Here is a 14,355-nt window from a genome sequence, read left to right as displayed (position 1 = left end):
TGACTACTGGATCTCCACCTTATTGGACCCTCGCTACTGGCACAAAATGGGGGGACTTTTTTACACCCACTGAGAGGGAGGACAAACTGACCTACTACAGAGACATCCTATGTAGTCAGTTGGACGATGCCTATCTGCTCCGTCGTCCATTCTCTCGCAGGTCTGACTCGGGGGGCCCTCTGCGCTCACCTTCCACTGCCATGGCTGCTGGGGTGGGGTGACAGGGGCAGTACCAGCTCGATCTGCAGCAGCCTGAGTCTTCAGTTTTTGATGAGTAGCTTTCTTCACCCGCATAGTGAAGCAACTCATCAGCAGCAAGTAGACCTGGAGCAGGACCTGAATCAGCAGGTGGTCGCATACCTTGACATGCCCATGCCAACATACCTTGAAAATCCGCTGGACTTCTGGGTAGCCAAACTTGATTTGTGGCCACAACTAGCAGAGTTTTCCCTGGAAAAGCTGTCCTGCCAGGCCAGTGTTTAGTGTGGCGGGGGCCATAGTCACCCTAAGGAGAACTCATCTGTCCACGAAAAATGTGGAGAGACTGACCTTTGTGGAGATGAATCAGGCATGGATCAGCCAGGATTTCCAACCACCAATGCCTGACGCATGAGAGTAGGTTGACCATGGTGCCACACCAACACGTCACAAATATGGAGAGTGCCAAACAGATTTATGGCGCTGCTCCCCAGTTACAAACATTCCTCTACATCAGACATTTTTTCACCCACATTCGTCACCGGGTACTGGTATTGCCAGCCACCGCACCACTCTGTCACCGAGTAACTTTCAGGACTCCTGATGCTGCTGCCACCTCCGGGCTGTCTCATTCTGCCATAATTTGTTCTCCTCATGCTAATGCCAGCTCCAGGCTGTCTCATTCTGCCACCAGATATTCTCCTCATTGTAAACGGCTGAGTAGTGGATCCGCTGACCTGTGTGGATAATGACTAAACCGTACCAGGGAGTGGAGTCTAAAGTGCCATTGGTTTCTATCAGACTCCTCCGCAAAGCAGAATGGACTTGCTGAGGCAGGCATCATCCAGGTCATTATCCCTGGCATGATCCGTCCACACAGGTTGCCCAGGTTAAACTTGGCACTGAAGATAAAACAAAGTCAGGACGTAGCAGTGGTCAAAAAGCAGGCAGCAATGGAGCAAGGTCAGGTTACTAGCAAGGAGGTCAGGAACACAGTAGGTAAACACAAGGTACGCTTTCTCAGAGTAACAAGGAACAAAGATTCGGTGGCAAGCCGCAGGAAATGCTGGTACTAAATAGGGACTGTTTCGGATAAGCACCAATTATTGGTGCACTTGCCCTTTTATATTTAGAAGAGTCGATGCCCTAGGAGGCGGGGAAGTGCGTGCCAGCAGGAACGAGCAAGAGGAAAACAGAGCGGGGCTCACAAGCGAGCATGCCCTGCAATGAAAGGAGGGAAATGACCAGAGGAAGCAGAGAAGGCAGCAGAAGGTGAGAGGCAGTCCGGGGTTCGCTTGCGGGCACGTCCCGCAATGCAAACCGCGGCACTGCCTTGAACAGAGGGGACATGAGAGCTTGCTCTCAGCCAGAGTGCCTGACTGGAGTGCGAACCGTAACAGCTCCAAGCTGTCTCATACTGCCACAATATGTTCTCCTCATGCTTCTGCCACCTCTAGGCTGTGTCATTCAGCCACTATATGGTCTTCTCATGCTTCCGCCACCTCCAGGCTGTGTCATTCAGCCACTATATGTTCTCCTCATGCTGCCGCCAACTCCAGGCTGTGTCATTCAGCCACTATATGTTCTCCTCATGCTGCCACCAACTCCAGGCTGTGTCATTAAGCCACTATATGGTCTCCTCATGCTGCTTGATGACATTTAAATTCTGTCTGATGACATTTAAAAATGAGAGTACACACAACATCTTACAAAAAAATGCATGGCATCTTAACATTTCTATTAGTAACTGTCATGCAACTTCCATAAAAATGTTTTTTTTTGTAATAAAAGTTATGTGATATCCCAGCACAATCCTAAAATTATTTGTAAAAATTATTTGATTTTTTATTTATTTATGTAATGTTATATTATATATGCTAAAATGTGTAGTTATGGGAGAAAGCATTGCTGTTGTTATTGTTTATTGAAAACTTCTAGAAGTTGACAATCTAAATATGCCCATACACCTTCAATCGATGTTGGCCAGATGTTAATTTGGCTAACAGCTGTCGCTTCCGGTCTCTCCATACACATTAATGTTTGTCACTGCTCAATGTTCATGTGTTCTAAATGTTGAGACACTACCAGACTCTAGTAGCAGTTTATTTCTCTTAGAACAATGGGGTCAGGCAGTAAAAATTCAGCATGCCCAAACATCTCTCTCCCAACATCTAAGCATTGAAAAGAAAAAAGACAGAAAAAGTGATTGGTATTGCTTCCCAATTTGAATGTTCTAACAGTGTATGAAGGTACAATGGGTGGTACATTGTTACTCACCTGGGGTTTGAGAGTGTGCTTGACACTGTACTAATGTACTATTACACCTCAAAATTAAAGCCAGCATATATTTACAATCCTTCCTCTAAAAGCAGAGAACACTTCAGTTTACCATAGCTGTTCACTTCAGACCAGGTTATCTATATGAAGATAATTACAAACAATAAAAGACAATAAAAAAAGCCAACTTAGGTTGTGGGGATATAATTATTATGGTTAAATAACTTTTCAGACTCTACTTCACTGGAGGAGATATGTGAAACTCATCTAATTTGTCCCCTTTCCTGATGGCTTTCTTTTGGGTGTTCAAAGTGGTCTCTAAAGGGGTACTCCGCCCCAGACATCTTATCCCCTATCCAAAGGACCCCCCGCGATCTCTGCAGCGCCACCCCACCATCATCACTACAGAGCACACTGGCTCTATGCGTGATGACAGGACGATACAGGGGACGGAGCATCATGACCTCATGGCTCCGCCCCCCGTGACATCACGCCAAGCCCCCTTAATACAAGTCTATGGGGAGCGTGATGATTGCCACACCCCCTCTCATTGACTTGTATTGAGTGGGTGGGACGTGATGTCATGGGGCGGAGCTGTGAGGTCACGATGCTCTGTTCCCTGCATCGCCCCAATCATCACGCACAGAGCCAACTTGCTCTGTAGTGATGAAGGTGGTGTGGCACTGCAGAGATCACGGGGATGCCCAGCGGTCCTCGCACATCTTATGCCCTATTCTTTGGATGCGGGATAAGTTGTCTGGGGTGGAGTACCCATTTAAGTCAAGATTCCTGAGCCTTCACAGCTATTATATCTCAGTACCCTCTAGTGTAACTTCTTAGCCTTGTTCTTTGGCCATATATGCTCCTCCCTGAAATGTGCTTACATATTGGATAAAGTAGGTTTTGTGGGTAAAAAGCCACTTTAGAGGTTACTCAGATATCAAAGGAGGAACTGTGTAGGATTCCGAATTCTTGACTAAGAGACCACTGGGGACACCACAAGGAAGTCAACTAGAAAGGGCATAAATTAGATGGACTCCACATGCCCCCTGTAGTGAAGTGAGAGTTTAAGATGGTATTGAAAATCTGACTAACTTGTAAGAATGCTATCCCCACAGCCTAAGGTAGTTCTTTTATTTTATTTTTTTATCTCTTGAATTTACCAACAACTTTTGACGCCCTTATACACATTAGAGTTTTGCCAGTCCTGCCAAAGTGGATGCATTCAGACAATTTTTGACTTAGATGTATGGGCATCTTGACTCTAGCTACTCTGTAGCACTGCTAATCCATTTATTCAGTTATTTTATTAACAATAATGGCAAATAATCATATCATATTTATTTTCTTTAAAGGGAGAAGAAGGAAAACCAGGCCCACCAGGAATGGAAGGTCAACGAGGACTACCAGTAAATGTCATAAACCATTACTCTATGTAGAGTTTGTGGAACTGTTATAAATATATTTAAAGAATTACTCTCCTAAAAAAAACTTTTAAAAACGTTAGCCTATAGAGCAGTATGTAGTATACATGATGCAAAATATCCAGCTTGTTGCATTAGATGTTCCCATCTGGCACAGTTTAGAAATGCTTAAATGAAAGCCTAGCTGTAATCTGTAATGTACTGTTCTTACAGTACCTATCAGAGGAGTGCTGGTCCACCCTCACTTACTGAACTTTGTCCATACCTGTGCTTCACCTTGGACAAAGCCATGATTTTACAAGCCATGGTTTCTATAAAAAGGAAATAACATTTTCTTATGAAGTATATTAGAAAGGTTAATGTTTTGCCAAGATGTACAACATATAAAAAGTTTTTGAATCTGACACTGCCCATTTAAATATTTATCAGAAATTAACCTTGTATTTGTGTTTTTTATGATTAGGGAATACCAGGGATTCCTGGAAACGATGGTGCTAGTGGCTTAAAGGTTTGTCATGAAATGTATTTATGTAGTGGGGGGGGGGGTGATACATTATGTAGTATATCACCAACAAATAGATGATAAAATCCTGGTTTAAATATGTCATTGTCTATGATATACTCATATGATACATTTCCTTTAATATTTTCTATCTAGGGTGAAACAGGATTTTCTGGGGAACCTGGTGTCAGAGGGCCTCCTGGGATTCCAGTATGTATAGAAAATAACATATACACCACAATACACTTTTGTAAGAGTCCAGATACACATTGCAGATTCACTGAGTATTTCATAAGGCACATTACCTAATCAACCAGTTAAACAGTGAAAGGTGAAAGCATGGTCCACCACACTTTTGAGTTGAACACAAAAATGGTTAACACTAGCCAATGGTTACAACAATACTAATGCTGTAGATACAGTATTTCAATAGCTAGCTCATATCATGTACATTGTTGCCAGCTCCTCTCACGTTTGCATTGTTTGATATCATATGTTTTTGCTCTGTTTTTACTTGATCTTCAGATCACAATACGTTAATTCAGATATCTCTAAATAGTTTACAACATGTTTAACAGCTTTAGATATTGTTGGATGGGAAATAGTAGGTTGAAATAAGAATAACTACATTAAGTCCAGATGGAGCAAGACATTGGGAATTCCCTTTTGGAAAATTTGACTTTGGAATAACTGATTTCTGTTCCAAATTGTTCTTGGAACTAAGAGTCTCTAAAGAAGAACAACCAAAGCTCTAATAGATAGCTGTAAAAACGCTGCTCTGGTAAATCCATTAAACACAAAATAAAAATAGAAAAAAGGGACATGCTCTTGTGACATGGGCAGTTCAGATGTTACAGTCTCATTTATGTAAGATTGCTTAGAAAACAATATGGATGTTTCTAGATTTTTTTTAAGTGAATTAGGGGCAGTACAGTAATATGACAAAGCAGGATATGTAAATTCTGACAATTATTGGTTATTATACAATAAAACTAAACAATAACTTATAATCATCTACTGGGTGGTTATAGAAGACAACCAACTTGCATTAAGTCACAGATTTCAAGGCCTCATGCACATAGCAAAGCCATATGGAACTACAAGGCATGTGGCAGCTCCCTCTCAATGTGCACAGCATAACAGAGGTGCTTTGCCCTAGAAGCAATGCTCTAGTGAAGAATGCCTTCCCAATACAACATCAAATAGAGAATGCCAACATTTTTATGTTTGTTGGATTCATGCAGCCAGGAAACATTATTTCACAGCCATTTTTCATTGACATTATCTACTGCAGTTAGTTATTACAATCATTTTCTTATTTCTTTTTTCCTAGAATTTAGCTTTACAACTATGGGAACTTTATTTTCTATATTCAGAAAGGAAAGATGAAGACTGTGTTAGTTATGCAATCCAGTAACAATATGTCAGTCTAAAATAAATAGGAAATAAAGCAGGCCATGCTGTGTAGGACTACACTTAAGAATTGAGAGCAGGAACATAACCAGTATAAAACTGATAAGAACTTTAATGATAACACATAAAATAGTACTCTGCACATACCCTATATTTAAAGGTCAGTTGCAATATAGGAATTTTATTATATATAATATATATATATCTTCTTTTTTTATACACCTTAGGGAATAATGGGAGCAGAAGGTTTACCTGGTACACCTGGAATACCTGGATTTAAGGTAACAATATATGGTTAGATATTTTAATTGGATTCCCACTTCTCCATTGGTACATATTGATGCAATAGCACATTATTGCTGCACAGTGACATATTATTTTGTCAAGATTGTTAGGATATGTTCACACTGCGGAAAATACTTTGGTGGTAGGACCGTGCGGTACTGCGCCGTCACTATTGACGCTATGCAGTACTCGCGGACTTCCACACCAAGAATTAACATGTTCTTTCTTTGTGCGGAACAATTTCTGCGGCGGAATTGTGCACCAAATTTTGCACTGAAATTCCACAGTGTGAACAGGTCTTGTGGAAGACCCATTCACACTGATGGTAACGTTCACTGCACGGAATTCCTCCCGCAGAATTCCGCAGAGTGAACATACCCTTACAGTCACATTCTTGCAAGTGACCCTAGGGACACTGCCATACTACAGCGCATTGAGTGGTGAGATCAAACCGTGATCACCATGGAACGAGTTTTGTGTTCACAGAGGGCTCTGTTTTGTAAATAAAGGAATATCATTGTTATGCACTGACACAATACATTGGCGTAAAAGTGAAAACATTTTTACGACTTGAAAACTAAAACCTCATCTTCAATTTTAACCTTTTTTCATGTTTGTCAGGCTTAATTTGGCTCACAGCAAAGATCTCTGGATCCAACTGATAGCATCAAACATTTAAAGCCCTGCTAGATTCCCCAAATAGGTTCCTTAATAAATCCTAACAAATGTCTTGCATGCAAATCAGTTTATAAGAGTGAATGGCAAAGTGGCATGGCCAGAAGCTAGACACAATTTCTAGCCATATTAGAATGTATGGGGCTGGAAACAAATAGTATCATAAGTAATGGGACGCCCAAACATTACATGTAGAGGAGTTTTTAGGAGATCCCATTCTATTCATTAATATGGGGTCTCCCCTTAGCACTTATAAAAGCTCCCACTTTTTTTTTACTTTGGAGTGCAGCTGTGAAAACTTTTGCCATTTGTCCAGAAGAACATTTGTGAGTTCAGACAGTGATGCTGGATAAAAGGCCCAGACTCACAATCTCCATTCTAGTTAATAGCAAGGTGTTTAATAAAGTTGAGTTCAGGACTTGGTGCAGGCAACTCAAGGTTTTCTACACCAAGCTCACCGAACCATGCCTTTGAGGACCTTGCTTTGTGCACTGGGGCACAGTTATGCTGTAACAGAAAAGGACTTTCCCTAAACTGTCCACATAAAGTTAAAATTTCACAATGATCAAAAATGTGTTGGTATGCTGAAGTATTGAGATTTCAATCAAACTAAGGGGGTCAGGTTAATCCCCAAATAATAACCACAAAGCATTATTCCTCTTTCACCAAATTTTACAGGTAGCACAATACAGTCAGGCTGATAATGTTTTCCTGGCATTTGCCTAACTAAGATTTGTCTGTCAGACTGTTGGAGAGAGAAACATTATCCATCATTCAACAGAACAGGTTTTTATGGCTCCAGAGTGTAGGTAGTCCGTTGCACCACTTCATCTGATACTTGGCATTGTGCTTTTACATGTCTGTTACTTTATGGCTGAGATGCTATTTACTAAACACACATTTCCACAATACTACTTACAATTAATTGTGAAATATTTAGAAGGGAAGCTGAAGTTGCAGGAGTAGCATCCCATTTCAGTAGTATTCGGAAATTCATTGAGCTCTTTAGAAGAACCAATTTTTTTCACAAATGTTTGTAAATACAGTAAATGAAACACAGGAATTCAGTGATTTAGAGGTATGTTACGACACTTTTGTTCAAGGAGGTATGAAAAATTCCCAGGTCATAGTCTTTAGAATCATGACTTCTCACTAGCAAATACAGGATAGGAACATGACCAGTAGAAGAGCGTGGAACAGGACCAGCCAGACCAGACATGAATAATGAAACAGGGCCAAGAAAACCATAAACATGTTACAGGACAAGTAAGACCAGACATGAAGTATGGAATAGGACCAGGAACACCAGGTGTGAAACATGGAACAAGAACAGAGACACCAAGAACAAAGCTGGACCTGGAACCAGAAGCATGGATACAGTAAAAGACACTAGCATGAGACTGAGACCTACAACCGGTAACACAGACACAAGGAGCATGGCCAAGAGATGGATCCAAAAACTCAGAGCTCAGAAAGGCAGCCAGAAGTTGGAAGGTCGTAACATGACTGAATATGGTGGCAGAACAGGACATTGTACCAGCACAGGTTTCTGGTCAGAGCACAAGACACAGTAGCATGGTTACTGCACATGACCTTAGCCAAAGGAAATTAGCAGGAAAACAGTTTAGATATAGTATCCAATGGTCAAGGCAGGGATCTGGACCAGAAGAAGTACTGGAAGTTCCAGACAGAGAATCCAATGGTCCAATGGTGAAGGCAGGAGCAGGGAACCAGAAACAAAAGGCCAGGAAACGTAAAGGAGACAAGTACTGTAGTTAGTAACCAGGTAGCTTGACAGAACCAGATCAAAACTGAACTGCAAGATAATTGGCAGTTCAATGGTTGGGACACATGTTACGGATCCGCAGGATATTTTACACTGCAGATCTGTCGGTAACTCGACCCATTTTGTGCCTCCAGGTGTTGCCACCCCCCCTTCCCCTGCCTCGTCCTGCCCCTGGCCTGCTCGCAGTGGCAATCTGCAGCTACGAGCAGCCACACTTGGGGCCTGTGAGTCGCCCAGTGCACTCAGACATCGCTCGGCTGCTCCGCGATGTCAGAGTGGACTCGGCAACTAGCAGGCTCCCTGTGTGGCTGCTCGTTGTGGCGGATTGCCACTGCGAGCAGGCCAGGGGCGGGACGAGGTGGGGGAAGGGGGTGGCAACAGCTGGAGACACAAAATGGGTCGGGTCACGTGTGGATCAGCAAAATACGCTGCGGATCCGTTACATGTGACCCTACCTAAAATAGATGCACCCTGATGAGCATTCTGTAGACAACTGATCCAAACAGCACAGGATCAATGGGGGAGATTCATCAAAACTTGTGCTGAGGAAACGTCGACCAGTTTCCCATAGCAACAAATCAGATCACTTCTTTCATTTTTGAATCATTGTTATTGGTTGCTATGGGCAACTGGGCAACGTTTCCTCAGCACAGGTCTTGATGAATCTCTCCCAATGTGTTGCTTAGGAACTATTCTCAGAACCAGAGAAGAGTTAACCATTATTTTGCCTTAGCAATGAAATGTGGTCTTGTAACTAATGCATAATGACAAAGAAATCAAACTGGTTTATGCTGGCAAAAATCTGAAATGCTGTTATGAAAGTGAACTTGTATAGCAATGCGGAGAACACATTCCATTTTTTTTTCTTTACAAAGTGGGCCATCTAATTTTTATGTGAATTGTTTACATAAATATCTAATTAAAACTTTCAGTGCGTTAAAAACACCTACGAACCAATTATATCTATGGCATTGCAATATACTGTATTTTAAAATGCACCAAACCATCAGCTCTGGAGTGGTAATCATTTTATGTTCATACAACCTTACCGATGCATTTTCGTCCGCACTCATTTTATATTTTTTTTGCTGCTGCATTATTGCTAGTTATGAAAGAAAATACGTACATAAAATAAAAAAATCAACCAACCTATTCTTGACAGGGAAATAAAGGTGATACTGGAATACCTGGAAACACTGGTTCTTTAGGAGCAAAGGTATGTAAGATATTGCTTTGTGTCAATTCCATTTACATACCCGTATGAATCCCCTCATCCTTGGAGTGCTGAAGAACTGTGTTTTTGTTTATATTGTTGCAGACCACTTTATGGCATGGAATTTTCTAATGTCGATGGCCTCTTTCAACAGAATAAAGCTAGGTTCAGACTACAGAATTTCTGCCTGCAATTCCGCTTTGAAATTGCAAGCAGAAATTCTGCTTATTAAAATGTATTATGCTAGTGAATGGATTTTCTGTTCACCAATTCACACTTTGGAATTTTTGAAGCGGAATTTGTAAACGGAAAATTTGTTTTCAAATCTCTGCCTGAAGAATGGCCGAATCTCCGGGTGGAAACTTTCTGCCAGGAGATTCGGCAGTGTGAACCTAGCCTTAGGGTCTATTCACACGGCAGAATTTCCGCCTCAAATTAAATCCCATAGACTTCTATGGGATTTCGCACTCCCATTCACTCTTCTAAATTTCCACTTGCGGAATTCTGCATCAAATTAAAGCCCATAGGCCCACATTTATCATTGTCTTTAGACTGTTTTTTGTGTCTAAAAAAGGGGCAAAAAAGGCACAAGCAGGGTTTTTTGCACCTTTTTTTGCCCCTTTTTGTTTACACACTTCTGCTGATTTTGAGTGGCAATCCACTTATTTTGGCAATAGACATGATATGGAAGGGATTTATCATTGCGCCTTTTTGTAAAAAGGAGCAAAAAAAGGTGCAAAGCCACTGAAAAGTCTCTAAAACTACACCAGCCCAGACATGGTGTAGCTTTTTGGTGTATGTGCAGACAGAAATTTCAGAAAATGTGACCTGCACAAAAATTATCAAAGTTCTTTTACCTTTTAATAAATTTGGTGCTCCTACACATTATCAGCAGACAAATAAAAAAGGTGTAAAAAAAATGCTTCACTTGCACTGCAATGATAAATGTGGGCCATAGACTTCTATGGGATTCCGCACTCTCATTCACACTTCTGAATTTCCGCTAGCGGAATTCCACAAGTGGAAATTCAGAAGTGTGAATGGGAGTGCAGAGTCTCATAGAAGTCTATGGGCTTTAATTTGAGGCAGAATTCCGCAAGCGAAAATTCTGCAGTGTGAATAGACCCTTAGGCAAGGTTCACACTGCGGAATCTCCTGGCAGAAAATTTCCACCTAGAGATTTCGAGTGCGGCCAGCGCCAACTGAATCAGTCGGCGCCAGGACCGTGCGGACACTGCAGTCTCCAATAGACTGCAATGTGTTCCACGAGTATTTCTGCCTGAAGAATGAGCAACGCCATTCTTCAGGCGGAAATTTTGAAGCGGATTTTCCAAAGTGTGAATTTGTGAATGGAAACCCATAGACTATACTATACATTTTAGTAAGCAAAATTTCTGCCTGCAATTTCAAAGCAGAATTGTAGGTGGAAACTCTGTGGTGTGAACCTAGCCTATTGCTCTCTTGCCTTATTGCAAGAAATGGTTTCAGTAATCTGACAATGAGTTCCAAGAGTTGATTCTTCAGTCACAGTTTGATTTTGCATGTGTGGTATGTGCTATGTATACTTTTTATATATTGACAGTAACCTTTAATGTTGTGCGGTCCTGATTTTTAGATTAGTGTTATTTAGGGCATTTTGTTCATTTAACATTATGATTGCAAAATATAAGACATTATGACTTAATAGTAGGATAACTCTTTTCCATGTTTTCTTTATGAAGGGGATTTAAATACAGTACGAAAAAAAGAAACAAATGCCAATGTGCAGAGATTAGTCCTAACTTGTCCTCCATTGTTTGTTTTGTTATCAGTTTTTGTGTTCTAAGGGTGCGTTCACACTGAGTAATTCAAGAGGAATTTACTCGAGTAATTCCTCTTGAATTCTCCCCTCCATGTTAATGCACATCTCCTCTGCCCATTGACTTTAATGTTTTTCCTGCTGTCCTGTTCACACTGCGGAAATTCTGCTAGCGGAATTCTGACGCTGAATTACTTTCCGCTTGAAGAAAGAACATGTTCATTCTTCAAGTGGAATCCGGTAGCAGAAATCAATAGAAGTCAATGGTAAAAAAAAAAATTCACCTGACATCGTTTTCGTGCGGAATTTGCATGGAATTTGTGTGGAATTCGCGTGGAATTCGCGCAGAAATGACTGAAAAAACTTAAATTCCTTCTCCCCCATTTCCTCACGCAATTCCACGTGAATTCCGCGAGAATAGAAAATAATTTTTTCCGCACGTAAATTTTTCAGCGTAAATTCCTCTAGATTTACTCAGTGTGAACGCACCCTTACACTGAATTTCTTTATTATCTCTTTTTACTTACGTTATGTATATACCTCTATTTATCTATTAAACACACTTAACAGGGTGAAAAAGGGGTCAGTGGCCTTCCAGGCCCACAAGGATATAGAGGGGTTCCTGGACTTACAGGTGCCAAGGTAATGTGCAGACTTTTGTCCAATCAAAATGTTTTTATTAACATATTTAGCACAGTACATTGTTTTACCTAGTGCCTGCCACCACACAATTTAAAGAGAACCCATCAGTATGCACTTGTATTAAAGGGAATTTGTCACCAGAAAGTACCCCATTTACACAGTTTTTTTTACAAATATTTGGGGAAGTTTTATTATAAAATTATACTGAAATCTTGCAATTTTCTTGTTTTCTCATTAAACCTAAAACTAACCTAAGACTTCCTGTTCTGTCTATGATTATAAGGAGGAGGCTGAAAGAATGACTCTGTAGAATGAATGAACATGTTCATTCTTTTGGTGGAATACTGCCCAGGATGTTTTCCCTGAAAGGGATAGTCCAGTGGAAAACATTTTTTTTTTCTGACATAAACACAAAAAAAAATACATGTGACCCCTTAAGGAACGTAACAAGGGGTATAGTGAGCTTTAACACCCCACAGGTGTTTGAAGAATTTTTGTTGAAAATGAAAAAAATTTATTTTTTCACTTATCCCAAATGTTTCATTTCCACAAGGGGTAATAGAGAAAAAAAACTAATTTGTAACACCATTTCTTCTGAGTATATAAATACCCCATATCTGGATGTAAAGTGCTCTGCGGGCAAACTAAAATGCTCTAGAAGCACCATTGAGCTTTTGGAGAGAGAATTTGGCTGGGATTGAAGGCCATGTGCGTTTACAAAGCCCCCCATGGTGCCACAACGGTGGAACCCCCCCACATGTGACCCCATTTTGGAACTACACCCCTCACAGAATGTAATAATGGGTACAGTGAGCATTTACAACCCCCAGCTGTCTGACAGATGTTTGTACAGTAGTCCGTGAAAATGAAAAATTTTATTTTTAATTTTCATTTGCACAGCCCACTGTTCCAAAAGTCTGTCAAACACCACTTTTCTGGTAGCATTGGGGCTTTGTAAATGCACATGGCCCCCGACTTCCATTCCAAACAAATTCTCTCTCCAAAAGCTCTTTCTCTTCTGAGCATTGTAGTTCGCCCGCAGAACAACTTACATCCTCAAATGGGGTATTTCCATACACAGAAGAGATGGGGTTACAAATTTTGGGGGGCATTATCTCCTATTACCTCTTGTAAAAATGGTAAATTTGGGGGGAAAACTGAATTTTAGTGAAAAAAAAAACATTTTCATTTACACATCCAAATTTAACAAAAAGTCGGTAAACACCTGTGAGGTGTTAAGGCTCACTGTACCCCTTGTTACATGCCTGGAGGGAAGTAGTTTCCAAAATAGTATGTCATATGGGGGATTTTTTGTTGTTATAGAACCATAGGGGCTTCCTAAATGTAACATGCCCCCCAAAAACGATTTTATCAAAATTTGCGTTTAAAAAGCCAAATGTGACTCCTCCTCTTCTGAGCATTGTAGTGCGCATGCAGAACACTTTACATCCACACATGGGGTATTTCCATACTCAGAAGAAATGGGGTTACACATTTTGGGGAGCATTTTGTCCTATTGCCTCTTGTAAAAATGCTAAATTTGGGGAAAAAATGCATTTTAGTGAAAGAATTTTTTAAAATCATTTACACATGCAAATTTCACAAAAATACCTGTGGGGTGTTAAGGCTCACTGTACCCCTTGTTACGTGCCTTGAAAGGTGTAGTTTCCAAAATAGTATGCCATGTGTTTTTTTTTTCTTTTGCTGTTATGGAACCATAGGGGCTTCCTAAATGCGACATGCCCTCTAAAAACCATTTCAGCAAAATTCACTCTCCAAAATCCCATTGTCGCGCCTTCGCTTCTGAGCCCTCTAATGCACCCACAGAGAACTTTATGTTCACATATTATGTATTTCTTTACTCAAGAGAAATTGGGTTACACATTTTGGGGGGCATTTTCTCCTTTTGCCCCTTGTAAAAATTCAAAAACTGGGTCTACAAGAACATGTTAGTGTAAAAAATTTAAATTTTTTATTTTCTCCTTCACTTTGCTGCTATTCCTGTGAAACACCTAAAGGGTAAACAAACTTTATGAATGTCATTTTGAATACTTTGAGGGGTGCAGTTTTTTTTTATAATGGGGTTATTTATGGGGTATTTCTAAAAAGAAGGCCCTTCAAATCCACTTCAAAACTGAACTG

The 14,355-nt window shown here is 40.6% G+C and overlaps 1 protein-coding gene across 1 annotated transcript in view; it reads left to right on the top strand.

Moving 5' to 3' along the window:
• COL21A1 (collagen type XXI alpha 1 chain) overlaps positions 1-14,355 on the top strand; it is a 320,958-nt gene that overhangs the window by 269,126 nt on the left and 37,477 nt on the right. Inside the window, exons 17-22 of the mRNA XM_056565755.1 lie at positions 3,831-3,884; positions 4,363-4,407; positions 4,558-4,611; positions 6,042-6,095; positions 9,723-9,776; positions 12,142-12,213. Of these exons, the coding sequence (XP_056421730.1) occupies positions 3,831-3,884; positions 4,363-4,407; positions 4,558-4,611; positions 6,042-6,095; positions 9,723-9,776; positions 12,142-12,213 (333 nt within the window). The remainder of the gene's footprint in view (positions 1-3,830; positions 3,885-4,362; positions 4,408-4,557; positions 4,612-6,041; positions 6,096-9,722; positions 9,777-12,141; positions 12,214-14,355) is intronic.

This window comes from Hyla sarda, chromosome 3 (genome assembly GCF_029499605.1).
Source record: "Hyla sarda isolate aHylSar1 chromosome 3, aHylSar1.hap1, whole genome shotgun sequence".
NCBI classification, from domain to species: domain Eukaryota; kingdom Metazoa; phylum Chordata; class Amphibia; order Anura; family Hylidae; genus Hyla; species Hyla sarda.
The sequence above is the reverse complement of the archived record's forward strand: the minus strand, read 5'-3'. Positions and strand labels throughout refer to the sequence as shown.